Source organism: Lepisma saccharinum, chromosome 4, assembly GCF_977018435.1.
Source record: "Lepisma saccharinum chromosome 4, izLepSacc3.1, whole genome shotgun sequence".
NCBI lineage: Eukaryota > Metazoa > Arthropoda > Insecta > Zygentoma > Lepismatidae > Lepisma > Lepisma saccharinum.
The window spans coordinates 56,382,303-56,397,306 of NC_139232.1; the positions used below are offsets into that span (position 1 = coordinate 56,382,303).

The window sequence follows — 15,004 nt, forward strand, 5'->3', positions numbered from 1 at the left end:
CATAAAAACGCGAAACTGTTAGAGATAATCAAAGCCACATAGGCGAACTAAAGATCGTCAACCCGCTTAATGCGTTGTCATCCAGGTTTCCACAAAAGTTTACTTCGATCTTACGTGCATCATAACTCCCGTTTCCCGCTTCATAAGTTTTCCTAATTGTGTCGTAATATCTGCCAAAAAAGTGTTCCGTTGGCTGACTGACTTGTCCCTTTTTTCCTGTCAGCAAAGGGGGGGAGGGGCGATTTTCTTGCTCGTGTGCGCACACGGGCTGATTACAGGCGAGGGTGGAAGTGGACCCACCCCTCTTCCTTTGACGTCTAAAATGGAGCAACCAGTTCTGGATATATTCTTGAAAACTAACAAAAACAGAATAAAAAAATTAACCCTCCCCCTTTTCCCAGCTTATTCTCAGCCACTGGTGTGCACGGCAATGTTGATAATTGCAGAATTCAGGTCTTTTTTTATGCTGTTGTCTGCATAGGAAATTTTACCCGTATTATTGTCTGTTGCATGGTAAAACATAAAGCAAGGGACATTTCTTTCTTCTTTACACTGCTGTTAAATGTTCAGTCTTCGACAGTTGCGTTATCTTTAAAATGCTGGGATTTTTCTCTTCCGCCACCTGTTGCTCGAACTTCCAGCCGGTCTCCTTGTTTTTACGATGCAGCTGGCGCCAGTGTTTTGTCTAGCGTCTTCAAAGCTCTTGCTTGCCGATAACAGCGATGACTCATCCAGCGCGAAGGAAAAAGTTATTGTTTTGAATCTCGCAAAGCTGTATTCATTTGACAATAAGGAAATTCGATCTCCAGAAAAACAAGAGTTAAAATAACTTCATGTTCTGGCCTTCTGATAAGCAAAACTGTAAATTTAATTCGCATCCGCTTTTCTTCAGAACCGGCCGGAGATCGATTAAAAAGACATTATTCAAGGGGAAAACTTTTGGAGGACTGGGTGTTTGACATCGAGAATACTCCTAAATCCAACATTAAATCATCGATTAACGTGAGAGTAAATAACGATCTACCATTTTGATATGTAAAAGTGCGCAGTTTCATAAAGCTTGTTTTCAGTTCATTTTATGCTGATGGGCTAATCGGGACTAAATATACAGTTTAAAGTGAAATTCAATTCCAAACCTAAATTACTTTCGACTGGGACGCTGTTTAATGACGTGTCCTAGTGTCCTAGAATACGCATTGGGTGAAGACAGATCGCAAGTTGAGCATTTCCTTTTTCACACTGTATTACAATGCAAGTCAAGGAAGGAGTTTGGACTGCTCCCTTGAATGGGGAAGGGGGAGTGTGAATGAAGTTGGTTGAAGCAAAGAAAACGTGTTTTTTTTTGCGATGTATTTTACATAGCCGAACCAGAACAAAAATTACAGCCCCGCCTTTTTTTTTTTTTGTCTGGTGCCTAGAAAGGTTGTGTTGTTTCTCCCAAGAGATCTAATCTTACCAGTTAATCTTGTAACAGACAATGCTCCAGTAGACCCATATAATCCAACATTCATTCTGCCCGATTGTCTCCCGACTTTTGCTAGCGCCAGTGTAACTGGTGTCAAGATTCATCGAGTTTCTCTAGCAATAAGCGAGAGATTGTTTTCCTTTCCATAGGTCTCGGTGCAAATGGGTTTCTCGTAAACTATAATTGTAAGAATTTCCTGGAAAAGCAACGACTGTGCACAATTGAAATAATGTAACATTATTTTTTGTGAAAAGGTTTTCATGTTCTATTTTCCTTCTCGCAACACGCGTCCTGTGCATAACAGGTTGTATAACTACCAGGATAAATGGTGTTACCATCTCCTATGCATCTTTGTGTCCGTTTGAGCTCCGTTTAAGCAGAAAATTGGGGCAAATTCCAATAACGACCCCTTCGAAATAACGACCCTTTTCCCGGGAACTGTGAAAGGTCGTTGAATCGAGAGTTGACTGTACAGGAAAATAATTCTATAATGCAAGCAATGCGTACATACAAGAAAAACTGTTTATGCTGTGTTGTCCATCATTCTCTTGTCATTTGCAACAAGAAAACGTCATTGCAGTATTGGCTGATAGCAACAGTCACATAAGAGACTTACACAGAAGGAAGGAGTACAAGAAGAAATTCTTGAATCCATAACCCTCCCTTCCCACTTGAATATAGGAAAAACAAAACAAATTCCACAGCGACCTTCCCAATCTTTCCCAAGAACTCTGCAATCTTCTGGTCCTGAAACAGCTCAGCATGGTAGTAATGCTGGTTTTAAAAATGTCCACATTTATTACCCCACGAGTTTGCAATCAGGAATTGGAAATGATTGATTTCTTTTATTTCCACAGTCTTTACCAGGTAGTTACATGCCTTCAAGAAGTTTGGGTGCACTTTTCCCATTACCCATGCCTTTGTTCTTGTCAAATCATCTGCTTTCCAGGAGGGTGAGGTTTGTTCAGTAATTCTCCGAAAAACTACATGCGAATCTTCTTCCAATCTAGCACAAGGAGGGGGTGAAACAAACTTTTGAAAAGGACAAATGTTGCTCTTGGCCTTGATTCTAGTGACTCAAAAACAACTGTATCGAAGGTATCGGTGAGAAAATTTCTACCGATAGGTATCTGTATCGACTCAGCTTTAGCCTATTCTGTTTCGTAAAGTTCACTTTTTGTCTTTGGGATAACTTTTAAAACTGGAGCACTTACATGTACGATGTTAAAAGTATAAAAGTAGGTGTCTATAGGAAGGTTAAAATTGCTGTACTATATGTGAAAGATGAAGATTCAAATGTATTGCTCCTCCGGAAGTGTGGTACGTACTGGTACAGTTGATACACCTGTAGGAACAATATCCGAGATAGAATTCATATTACAGTTTAACTCTTACTAATACATTATCTGTATAAGTTATCAGCATTGAAAAGTATCCATTCAAATGAAATTACTGATGTTTCAAGGAATCTTTGGTTTCATTTCCATTGGAGGCATATAGCACAGTGGTCCACTTTAGACTGTGGGTCCATTCTGGATAGTATGAGCATGCTAGCTGGAACTTGAGATGCTTGTATTCTCGTTCACGCCGGCACATTTTCAAGCGCATGCTTTTCAAACTTGCTGTAAAGTACAAATAAAATCATATCAGGAACGAATTGTCGTAGACAGATGGATTTTATTTTCTTTCCTTAAAGATAGGGCTTTTAGTGGAGGTAAAATTCATACATTGTGCCTCCCAGTAATAAGTGTTAAACGAAGAAGAAGAAGAAGAAAGTTTGCCCCTTAAGGGTCAGTTTTTACAATGTCTGTCAACTTTTTGGTTAGCCATCCAGTCGGGAGTTAATCTCCAGTCATAAACCAACATCGGGTTTTTCAATCCGAAAATAACCTTCGGCACGGAGCAATCGTATGTTGGTAATGCTTACACAAGGAATTCGATCCCACTGCTATCTAGATGTGTAAATTCAAATCAAATTTTGTCTGGTGTGAAAAGGTACAACTACAATTGGGCACATGCGGTTGTTGAAATTCATTGTTTACATTGCAAATACAGAACCTAACGTGCATGTATTGCATTGCTACAAAGAAATACATATATGTAAGGGAAAACAATTACTACACATTTGGCTTTAATCCTAAAACAGACTTCACAAATGAAATGAAAAAATATTTAGTATGTAGCGGTGGTGCATTCGTACAACCGTGCAAAGTTTCGTTGAAATCAGACTTACTTCTTGATTAAAAAAGTAAGAACATTATATAAAGCAGCAGTGTTGCCAGCTTCAGGACAATGTCTGGAATTTCGCTTCTAGATTCGACCCTATGGACCGGTATAATCCACTGTATCATACCTTTAGACGTAAGCTAATGAACAAAAAAGACAGAACTGAAATATAGTGTATAGTTTTCAAGATATGGCATGTTAATTGCTGCAGAGTGCTAACATGTGGTCAGGCAAATTTTGACAATCAGGCATTTGCCCCTGTGTCCCCGCTGAATCCTCAATTGTCGGATGTTGCTTTTAACTCATTCTTGCTTGTAGAATTTTTTTTTCCAAATAAATGCTGTAGTTTACAAGGTATGGCCACTTTAAGAAATCTATCCCATAATATGGCAGTAACAAAGGTAAACATTGGACTTTTTCAAACTTCGCTTGTTAATAGTAGTAACAATAAATGTTATTTTGAATTTCGAGTATGTCATACATTCATATATATATACTAAAGATAAAATAAGACTTAACTGAAATATCATGTGTAGCTTTTAAAGAAATTGCATGTTAATTGCTGCCATGCGCTGCTGGTCGAAATAAGTTGTTCACATGTGGCAGTCGAAATTTTGACCATTTTGCAGCTAAAGGTTAATGTAGAATTTAATTTAGTGATAACTGTTTCAATAATCTGATTATCTCATGTGCAGTTCTATTAAATATTTTAAAGTAAAACTTTGATAGTTTGACATGTGATAATTGAAATTGAATGTATATGTTATATTCGTTATGTTATCGATGTGAATCTGTAGAGTATTGGCATCAGACGAAGGTGATATCATTTATGCACTAATTCACAGACAACAGTATCTACACTTTTCTTTGTAACATTCATTTTTTCTCCTCTGCAAATTATAGGTGGCGATCTGGTGAAAAGGTTAATCTTGAAGAACAGATGAACCTCGAAGAACCATTAGATGTAGCCACGCCCGTTGCTCCACCACCAGAAGTAGAAAAAGGTTAGTGCAAATGTGATTACTACTAATGATTAAGAGGCACACATTTTGTGTAAATAAGAAAGCAAAATTAGAGTACAAATAGTCAATTTCAGGTTCAAAAGCAGTAAATAAAATAAAATTTCTGTTTTAAAGCCGTGAAAAATTGGATCGAAAGCTATATATAAGATGACATTTTGGTTTTGAATTTGTGAATATAATCCTAAATTTGGTTTAAAAACCATTTATTACACAAAATAAACATATCCCTTCCAATAGCACATTTAGGGTATTAAGTTTATTCTTGTATAAAAGTGTAAATTTTTGCTTCTCAAATATTTACGGCAGAATTAATCAATTTTCCATGAATTGCATAACTTACAGGATAATTCAAACTTCAGAAAATGTCATGTTGGAAAATTAACTATACATTTTGTGTTTTAGTCTATGATGAATAGATTAAAACACTTGCTTGTAATTATTAGTGTCCAATTTGTTTGCGTGAAGAGTGAACAAAGAATTGCTTGGGAATTATGACAAGTTGTACACCCTTAAAGTAAATTACTAGCATTATGTTTTCAATAAAAAATTGCCAAACTGGATAATTAAGACCTTTACTAGAGTTGCAATACACATGATGATTCATTCCAATCAAACTGTCCTTTAGAATCACACTTTCCAACTTACAGTTAGATGTATGACTAGGCAGTAGAGACATGCCACAATTGTTGTTGACATTGTTTACTGGTTTTTCAACATAGTGTAGTGTAATCTTCTGAATGATAGAGCTAGTACAGTTGGAACTCCTGCACTCACACACATATGCACACACAGAGCTTTTCTCATAATAAATTGTGTAACCAATGATTATGGTTGCATGTCTTAATTTGTGAATGCGTCAGGAATGTTTACATCTTGAAAATTAATTTGTTTCGAAGCTGAGAAAAATTAGTTAAGTTGGCCTAATTTAGAAGCACCCTGAACTAGGCACAATTTTGTATGCACATATACTTTTTCCAGGGGAAGTATTCGTTGGACCTGTTCCAGCAACACCCAGTGGCGGCATAATGATTGGATCACTGTCAAATGAAGAGCGTCAGAAGTTGGAAGAGGAGCGCGAGAGGTTGTACCAGCAGCTGGACGAGAAAGACGAGGAAATAAACCAGCAGAGCCAGTTGGTAGAGAAGCTTAAGGAGCAGATGTTGGAGCAGGAAGAAGTAGGTTTTTGATATTGTAACTAACCATAATTACATTTCTGTAATTTTTTTTATTTTAAAAAATGCTGTTAATTTCAAAGAATGATAATATTCTAAATTCAGAAAAATTAATCTCTTCACAATTCCACCTTAAAGCATTGATATAGAATTTTGTGTGGATTTTATTCAGTTGTTTATTTATTCTCATAAGAGAGCCTGAGAATGAATTAATTGTAAATGTTAACTTAATTAAAATAGCAAAAGGAGAGAGATATTTTAAAAATATATACTATATATGCTGAGAAAGATGCGTGGTCTAGTTGACTCTCAAATAGTGCAAATTAGAATGGTGAGAGTTTCAGCATATTTTATAAATTACAATGTGAGTATTGAGAGAGGGCATTCCAGATATTCTTTAAAAAATTAGTATATTATGACCGATCGCATCAGAGTCGGTCAGGTTCCTTATGAAAAGAAAATCCTTTCAGTTAGTAACTTTGTGTCTCACCAATCCTCTTGTACCAGATCGGTTCAGTAACCCTTTAATGTAAAGGGTTACTGAAAGGGGAAGAGATAACATAATTTTAAGGATATTGAAACAGACTGTGATGCAAAATACCAGTGATTTAATTCAAAATTGATACTTTCTCACCTTATACTGCTTTCCCACCTGATATTTCATTCTGTCTTTTTATCATGTTTTATAAAAGCATTTTATCTATTGGATAGTCTTGCTTTGGTAATTGGTGTAGAGGCTTCGACTAATGTTACTGAAGTAAGATTCACATTTACTTGACTTCTCTCAGATGTGGAAAAATATTAGAAAAAAGAGAACTGTAAATTTTAGGTTATGGATTTCTCAGTTGTAATCTGATCTCCTAAGCCTATTGTTATGGTAAATAAAGCTTATTGAAAATATCATTAATGAAGATGTGTAGACTTCTGTGAATTATTATTCAATAAACTGCACTTCCTTTCTAGCTAATCGCTTCAACAAGAAGAGACTACGAGATGCTTCAGCAGGAGATGAACCGTATCCAGCAGGAAAATGAATCTGCCAAGGAGGAAGTGAAAGAAGTTTTGCAGGCTCTTGAAGAACTCGCTGTGAATTATGACCAGAAATCTCAGGAGGTGGAGAACAAGAACAAGGAGTATGAGAATTTAACAGAAGAGCTGATGCAAAAACAGGTATTTGAACATAACAGCTTGCCTTTATTCATCCTAGAATGTACATTTCCAGAGTATTTCTTTGTTTCTGCGAAGTATTGTCTGTGTCTAAATTAGGGATGGGACAGATTAATCGCTACTCTATCTGTATCGGCCGATATAGGTGCGTCGGTTTATGCGTAAAATTACCGATTATTTTATCGATAAATATCTGATAATTTAGTGCAAACTTCTGCCATTTTGTTGTAATTTTTATGGATAATCTCCATGCCCTACTTTCTAAAAACGTAGACATTTCACTGCAGTCACCTCGAAACACACATTTATTAAGGAGGTCAATGAAACTTTCAGGTTCTTCAAGGACCGTTTCTAGTTTTATATCGGATCGGTAGAATATCGGTATCTGTAAATTTTATAGTTACTTTATCGGTATCAGCCAAAATTTCATATTGGCCCATCCCTAGTCTAAATATTGCTTTGTTGAGAATATGTAGTACTCCATTTTGTCATTGTTGTGAAGTCATATATTTCTGTAACCTATAGTTGTATTTGAATTGGATTACAGCGGATTTAGTACTCATCATGAATGAAATCCATAAACTACACATAACACATCATACTTAATACAGTTGAGAAAGTATAGTTAAATCTTAACCATAAGTCTCTCATGCGTACAGTAGTTTGTCGTATATTGGAAAAAATATACAAAAAATTGATGGAACGAAGCCATTGCTTTTATATTTCAACCTGGAAAAAACAAAGTTAAAGTGGGTTAAAACTAGGGTAAGCAGTAGGGATATTCCGAAGCCGATTACAGATGTATGAAAATCGGCCGAAATTGACATATCGGTATCGGAATCGGCAAAAATCCGATATTTAAACCGGTACAGATTATACTAGAGTTTTACCTTCTAATAAGTTTTATATATTAGTTTTGTAAGATTTATTGAAAATTAGGTTATGATTTATCATTATTGTAGAGTTTTTGTAATAAAATTATTGCAAACTCTCATTCAGAGTATCAAAATAACTCAAAATCGGAAATAAAACAGTACCTTGCTGATCCAGGATCTGCTGTTGTATTGGAAATTCAGAAGTGAGTATTCAAAGCTGAAGCAAAGCTGAGAAAATGCTTGGGCATACCTGCTGTATTCAGTGATTGAGTGTTCAGTGTTGCTGAACAGATTTGCGATAAGAGAGGAAGTAGGTTACTTCCTGAAGTGCTTCCAAAACTCGTGTTTCTGAAGTTGAATCTGGCAGCAGTAAATTTCCAACATTTAGAACAGGAATTCGTTTTGCATTTCAAAGAGCTGCTTGTGTACTAATGTTAAATCTCTTGAGAATCCATGTTCTTCTTAAAGGTTCACATAACCACCTTTTCTAGATGCAAATGTACATTCGCATCTCCTGAGACTATATATGTATATACATATGATATGCAATAGAAATGTACATAGCAAATTTATTTTTGTCATGCTGAAAATAACATCCCATTTCTGTTTAATAACCTTATGTATCGGAATCGGTTAAATATCGGCATCGGTACCAAAAATTATCGGCGAGTACATCGGCGAATTTTCAGCTTCGTCACATCCCTAGTAAGCAGATACTCATACTGATGCATATGCTTGCACATTGTAACAATTTTACATGAATCTGCCATAGTTTTGCTAAAACTGTTCAAAGAATTGCATAAGAGATAATTGGAATATTAAAATAACTTATCATTTATATATAAGCAACCCTTTTACCATGTCATGTTGGTACAGAATTAAATAAAATTACACATTTCACAGGAAAATTACTCTGAAAATGTTTCATGGGGTACCCTGTGAGATAACCAGACCACTGGTACTGGCCAATACCAATACTTTGAATATTTCGTAAGTGCCTGGGCAAGTCAGGGAATTTGTTTTTGCAAAATGACTGGTACCCTAATATAATATTATTGGTCATTGTTCTATGATAGGTCTGAATAAAGTTTTTCTCCCACAATTCTCTTGCATCTTAAATTTGACCAAAAGGAACCATCATTTAACTTCTTTTATTTGAATAAATCTTGGTGTGGTCCATGTAATACACATGAATCATAAGTTGTTTTCCATGTTTGGCTTCTGCAGTGTTTGCAAGATACCAATAAAAATGTTCTTATCATTGTGAGAAATTGTGTGATAATTGTTCTTTTTCTCATTATAGTCTCAGCTGAACAACACATCGTCAGAGCTGCAACAGTTGAAAGATATGTCCAGCCATCAGAGGAGAAGAATCACAGAAATGCTCACAAACCTTCTGAAAGACTTAGGTGAAATAGGTGTTGCTATTGGAGGAGATGGTGATATGAAGGTATGTCCTATGCTGTCATAAATATCACATATATTATGGTTGATTGGAATATTAATTTGTCCAAATTTGAAGGTTACGAAATTGATGAGTAGTTTACACACGAGTGTTATAAGTTGAAGAGCTACTTGCAATAGGAGCATTGTACATTACATGAAAATCTTTTGGAATCTATTTCGCCACTTTTCTAGTGCAGAAGCTAGAAACTTTGTGATTTACCTACATGTCTTAACATTTTAGGACAACTGTATTTCCACAACAGAATTATTTGCAAAAGATGTACACATACAGTAAATGCCTTCTATAATCACTTGTTTGAGGATGTTGGTTTTTAGCAATTCAGTTGTCTGAATTTCAATAATGACTGAATTTGCACCGTGTTAAAAAAATACATGACAATTTGATTGCACAAGTCTTAAAATTTTATGAAGGAAGATACAAAGTTCAGAAAATAATTGACTGCATCACTTACATGGTAAGTATAGATAGAAATGTCTGTAGTTAAAAGCTATGATTATTGATTATAAAGGAAGGATATATTGTGATAAATGTATCCTACATAATATTCAGTGGAATCCCAGTTATCTATTCTTAAAAGGCTTTTGACAAAGAACTTGTAACATGTAGAGAAACAGAAAGTCTGGGAAATAAAGCATTCTGGTATTGATAAAAAAAATGTATAATGCAGGAAAATGTAAACCTAGGAATTCTATTTTATTTTAAGACTGATGGTGTTGAATTCAACATTCATTTGCCAGTAACAGTGTGTGTTAAACATTCCTTCCTACTACTATTTTTACTCTTTCAGTTGTCAACCGATACAAATGGCAAAATTGAAGAAGAATTTACTGTAGCAAGATTGTACATTTCAAAAATGAAGTCTGAAGTGAAGAACTTGGTTCAGAGATGCCAGAATTTAGAAACATTCCAAGTGGACTGTAACAAGAAGGTAACTGACAGGGCATGTATAAATATGTATAATATGGTTGTGCAGAAGCTTTGTATTTTGAATGTTTTGCCTGGAGGCACGTTTGATAGGACTGTGCAGTTGACCAGTTCATCATCTTTTCACAATGCACTATTCACCCAAAAAATACCAAGCATGTCGGACAGTTTACAACATTGTAGCTTGATTTTTACATTATTTTTGAGATGTATGAGTTGTAGATTGCACGATTCAAGTTACGAATAGAAGGGCAAAAGGTATTCATTAATGTTGGGTAAGATCCATATATTTGGTCGAGTGTTTGAACAGGTTTAAAATTGTACTTACTGCTGTAGTTGCAAGTGTACAAGCATTGTGTGTTTAAACATTGGGCTCGACAAAGTAATGAAGGGTAATTTTGGTTCATGAAGCATTCATGAGGAAATGCTATATTTTTAAATATAGTTTGCTACAAGGACCAATGACACGTACATAAGGCAATGAAAATATGACTTCATTACAAGACCTTTAATGCTCTTTTCTTGCCTTGTACTTCACATATGATTAAACAAGTTGTTTTTTTTAAGTAACTAGTTCTTCACTTTGTGAAAGGACAACACTGGGTTTAAACTTGATATGCCAGTGGAACAGCATGATCAATGGAGTAATTAAGAGTATGACAGTCATGCTCTGGAGGAATTTTCCTCTATGTATGTTTTTGTGAAACTTAGGATTAGAGCTCTTGTTTTGATTTACTCTTAATATCTGCTTAACTATTTTGTAGTACAAGCAATATTGAACACATCATTTGAGGGAGGCAAATTAAACAGTTAAATTTCGTTGTGTGAAAAAATTGGACTACGTTAAGTAGTGAGATTTTTGTTCAGTTTTGCATGTTCCTTAAGAGAGTTGGTTTAGCATGATCGCCACATTATTGGTCTTGAAAAGCCAACAAAATGTGTAGTCTGTAACATGGACAAGACTAGTCCTAATATTTTATTGTGAAGCAATAAGCCATTGAACATTAATTTAGGTCTGGATATGTAATATGGGCAAATATTGTAATACTTTAATGTTCATGGGGCTGATGATCATCATCGTCATTGCATAAGTTGGAACATATCTCGTCCCAGGATCTAATTTTAAGAGGTACGTAAAAGAGTAGAGCAATAGTGATGCAAGATAAAAACATTGGTAGAAAACTAAAATCTCAGAGATGGGGAAAAAGAGAGAAACCAAATCTGTAACACAAAACTACAAAGGTAAGCTGTCTGTAGAGGGAATGAAGTGTTTATTTCATGTAAGAATAATGCTGATGAAATACCATTTGTATATTTTGCATGACAGTCTTTGTTTGGTTTCATAAATAATCTGTTGATTTTTCTACAGAGCATTCCTTGACGTTCGCTACGAGACCCGGCAGCAAGCAGCCCGGCATCAGTGCATGTCTTTCGCGATGATCGGGGTCAGCGACAGTCGCGAGAGTCTGCTATTAAAATTAGTTTTCATATTGTGTACTAACCTTGGCTACAGAAGGTGTTGAAAATGATGTCCCTCTGCTGCAACACATTCCTGGCATTTACACGTGCAAGTTTGTCTACTGTAATTCTCCTGATTTCTCGTACAATACTCTCTCAACTCACGGATGGAGTGCGGATTGTCTTTGTATACTTTTTTTTTTAGATTTCCCCATTTTTCTTTCCACTTTTATTCAGAACTGACCCTGTTGCTCTAAACTTTTTATGAAGTTTAATATAGTGGTCCTGTGTGGAACAGGGACACCGGGAAATTTTGTTGCAAAACGTCGTCGCACTTCTCCACAATTCCTCTTTCCGAAGTAACACACTACAAGATAATGTTGTTGTTGTAATGTAAACTTTTGTGGTGCCATATTAAGACACTGACACGACACAACACAACTTCCGAGGGAGAATTATACTGGCATCAGTCTGCAACATCAACAGAAAGGGAAAGAGAGCGAAGGCAGGGAGAGTGAAAAAAACAGACTGTAGCGTGCGATTGTCGTGGACCCCGTTCACCGGGATAGACATACGCTGACGCTGGGCCGCTTGCCAGCGAGTCTCGTAGCGAATGTCAGGGAATGCTGCATGCCTTTTTTCCCTAAGAAACATTATTCATTCTCTTTAATGTCTCTTGCATGTGAGTGAGTGTTTGTTTTTCAGTTTTTATTAAATATTGTGTGTAGTAAGTTGATTACTATTCAGACAGAAATGTGAAAGTTAGCTTTGATTTTTCAGATTACGGAGTACGAGAAAGAATTGGGCGACTGCAGGCTACTGATATCCCAACATGAAGCCCGAATGAAGTCTTTGCAAGAATCTATGAAGGAGGCAGAGAACAAGAAGAGGCAGCTTGAGGAAGATGTAGATTCTCTTCGAGAAGAATGTGCGAAACTTAAAGCTGCTGGTAGGTGTATTTGTAGTATATTAAACCAGATGGAATTATGTTTTAACATCTAAGAGTGGGATGCGGTAATGGGGATCAAGCTTCATGCTATTAAGCCCACCATAGGTGCATGGCATTCCTCGTCCCGTCCCTCTCGTCGAGAAGATGTTCTCACGTATGCGTATTAGACACAGCTGTCTAACATATGTTCAATTGCTGCAAGGGCTGGACCCTCCAATGTGTCGTGTTTGTAATGTTTTGGGTTGTCGGCATATTTTTGTTGAATGTACCGATTTTGCTATTCTCAGACAGACTTTTATTTAATCTTCCCAACTGTCATCCCTGTTGGGAGATTACGACAGTTTTTTATAGAATGTTTTTAGGTTTTTGCGAAGAGCAGGTCTCTTCCACTGTGTGTGAGGAAGATTTTAGTTTATTCTTACTTTTTAACGTTTTGTGTTTGTCTTGTGCAGGTCCCTTTACAACCTTGCACTTCCAACTTTTCTCAAGGGGCTTCTTGCACCCCTTGTTTTAACATTTTAAGTAAGAATTGTGGATAAGGGGATATTTCCTCGTATACATTGAAGGGTGCAAAATGACCATATGTGCCGACGCAAAAAAACAAATTTTAATTCATTCATGTATAACATCCTAAACGGATGTTTCATGTATATACCAGTAGTCCATATACTTATATTAAAACGAAGGAAATACGTTGAACCTGCTTTTGTCTGTTTCATGGCTTACATTTTGTACCTTCACAAACACCTTAGTTCCTTCTATACTAACCCATTTGCACTTGTTTTCTTCTGAAGATGTGACATTATCATTTTGTAAATAGATATAACGTTATAGGTTATATTATTTTTAAAATGCTCAAATTATACAAGTTATCCATATGCACTTCACACTGTGAATGTCTTATACAAGGAGATATGTTTTTCTCTGTCCATTATGGGGCAAAAGGGATAAGTGGAAGGAAAAACGAGCAATAAATTCAGTTTTTTCTATTATCATCATCCTTTGCAGTTTCCTGCCTCTGGCTGGGTCACCATAGAAGTCAAGCCTCTCCATTTTTGTCCTGGTCTTCCACCACTCCTCTCTTTCCACGGTGTTCCAATCTTGTCCTCTACTCCTAACACTCTCCACTATCTGCTCTTTCCACCAACATCTTGGTCTCCCCTTCGCCTTATTCCTACTCCTTATGCATGGTAAGCTCTTACTGGTAGTCTTTCTGCATCCATCCTCTTCATGTGTCCGAACAATCTCATCTGTCCCTGATCTATCCTGTTCTGAAGCTTCACCACACCCACTGTCTGTTGGATCTCCTCATTCCTTATTTTATCCCTTCTGGTCTTCCCCAATATACTCCTTAAAAATTTCATCTCCACTGCCTGCATCTTTCTTTTGTCTCTCTTGTCATTGTCCAAGTCTCTGCACCATACATAATTATCGGCACATAGTATGTGTTATATATTACCTTCTTGCATTTTATAGGTACATCCCTGTTCCATATTAATCTTCGAATGCTTTGATATAGTCCACCACCATTTGTCCTCTTCTGTTTACCTCCTCATTTATTCTTCCACTTCTCTCAATTATGCTTCCTAAATATTTTATGCTCTCCACTACCCTCAACTCTTCCGTGTCCATCTTTATTCTAGCCCGACCCTGTGGCCGAGTGGTGAGCACATCGCGCTGTGACGCCAAGGGTCCCGGGTTCGAATCCCGGTCGGGCTTGGTTGTTTGTGAATGTCCATTCATCAATTTCATCATTTCATCACTCATCCCCATCTTCGCAAATTAGCCAAGGGGCACAAAAAGCGAAGTAAAGTAAACTAAATCAATCAATCAAAAACCATCTTTATTCTTGGTTCATTTCTGGCTCTGTTTCTTGTTGTTATTAGCACCTCACTCTTTCCTGCTCTTCTGATTTCCTCATTCCAACTATCAAGCTGTCTCTGTACTTCTTCCCTATTTCTAAGTTTTTTCTAATGTATGATGGAGTATCAATTCTAAAAGTAAAATTAAAATGCATATGATTTTCAGAACATGTTCATGCAGTGGCCAATAAGGAGAAGGCGGAGGAGAAGGAGGAGGCAAACAAGATGCGGGTGGCATTAGAAACACAAATGGACCAACTTCGAGATGTCCACCAGAAGCAAGTGGCTACATTACGAGATGAAATTATGGAGAAGCAAACACTCATAAATGAAGTCAAAGAGTGAGTATCTCATAAATAATTCCGTAAGATAATCAATATTTAAAAAAGTGAATTTTTAGTAATTTATGCTAGAAT

General features: G+C 36.4%; 1 protein-coding gene across 4 annotated transcripts in view; it reads left to right on the forward strand.

Moving 5' to 3' along the window:
- The window catches only part of Khc (kinesin heavy chain), a 59,705-nt gene that overhangs the window by 22,228 nt on the left and 22,473 nt on the right, over positions 1-15,004 (forward strand). For 3 of the 4 annotated variants that reach the window (XM_083120530.1, XM_083120533.1, XM_083120531.1), the window contains exons 9-15: positions 4,595-4,695; positions 5,692-5,888; positions 6,849-7,055; positions 9,231-9,377; positions 10,183-10,335; positions 12,558-12,726; positions 14,755-14,929. In XM_083120530.1, the coding sequence (XP_082976656.1) occupies positions 4,595-4,695; positions 5,692-5,888; positions 6,849-7,055; positions 9,231-9,377; positions 10,183-10,335; positions 12,558-12,726; positions 14,755-14,929 (1,149 nt within the window). The remainder of the gene's footprint in view (positions 1-4,594; positions 4,696-5,691; positions 5,889-6,848; positions 7,056-9,230; positions 9,378-10,182; positions 10,336-12,557; positions 12,727-14,754; positions 14,930-15,004) is intronic. The other variant, XM_083120532.1, reaches the window with a different exon arrangement.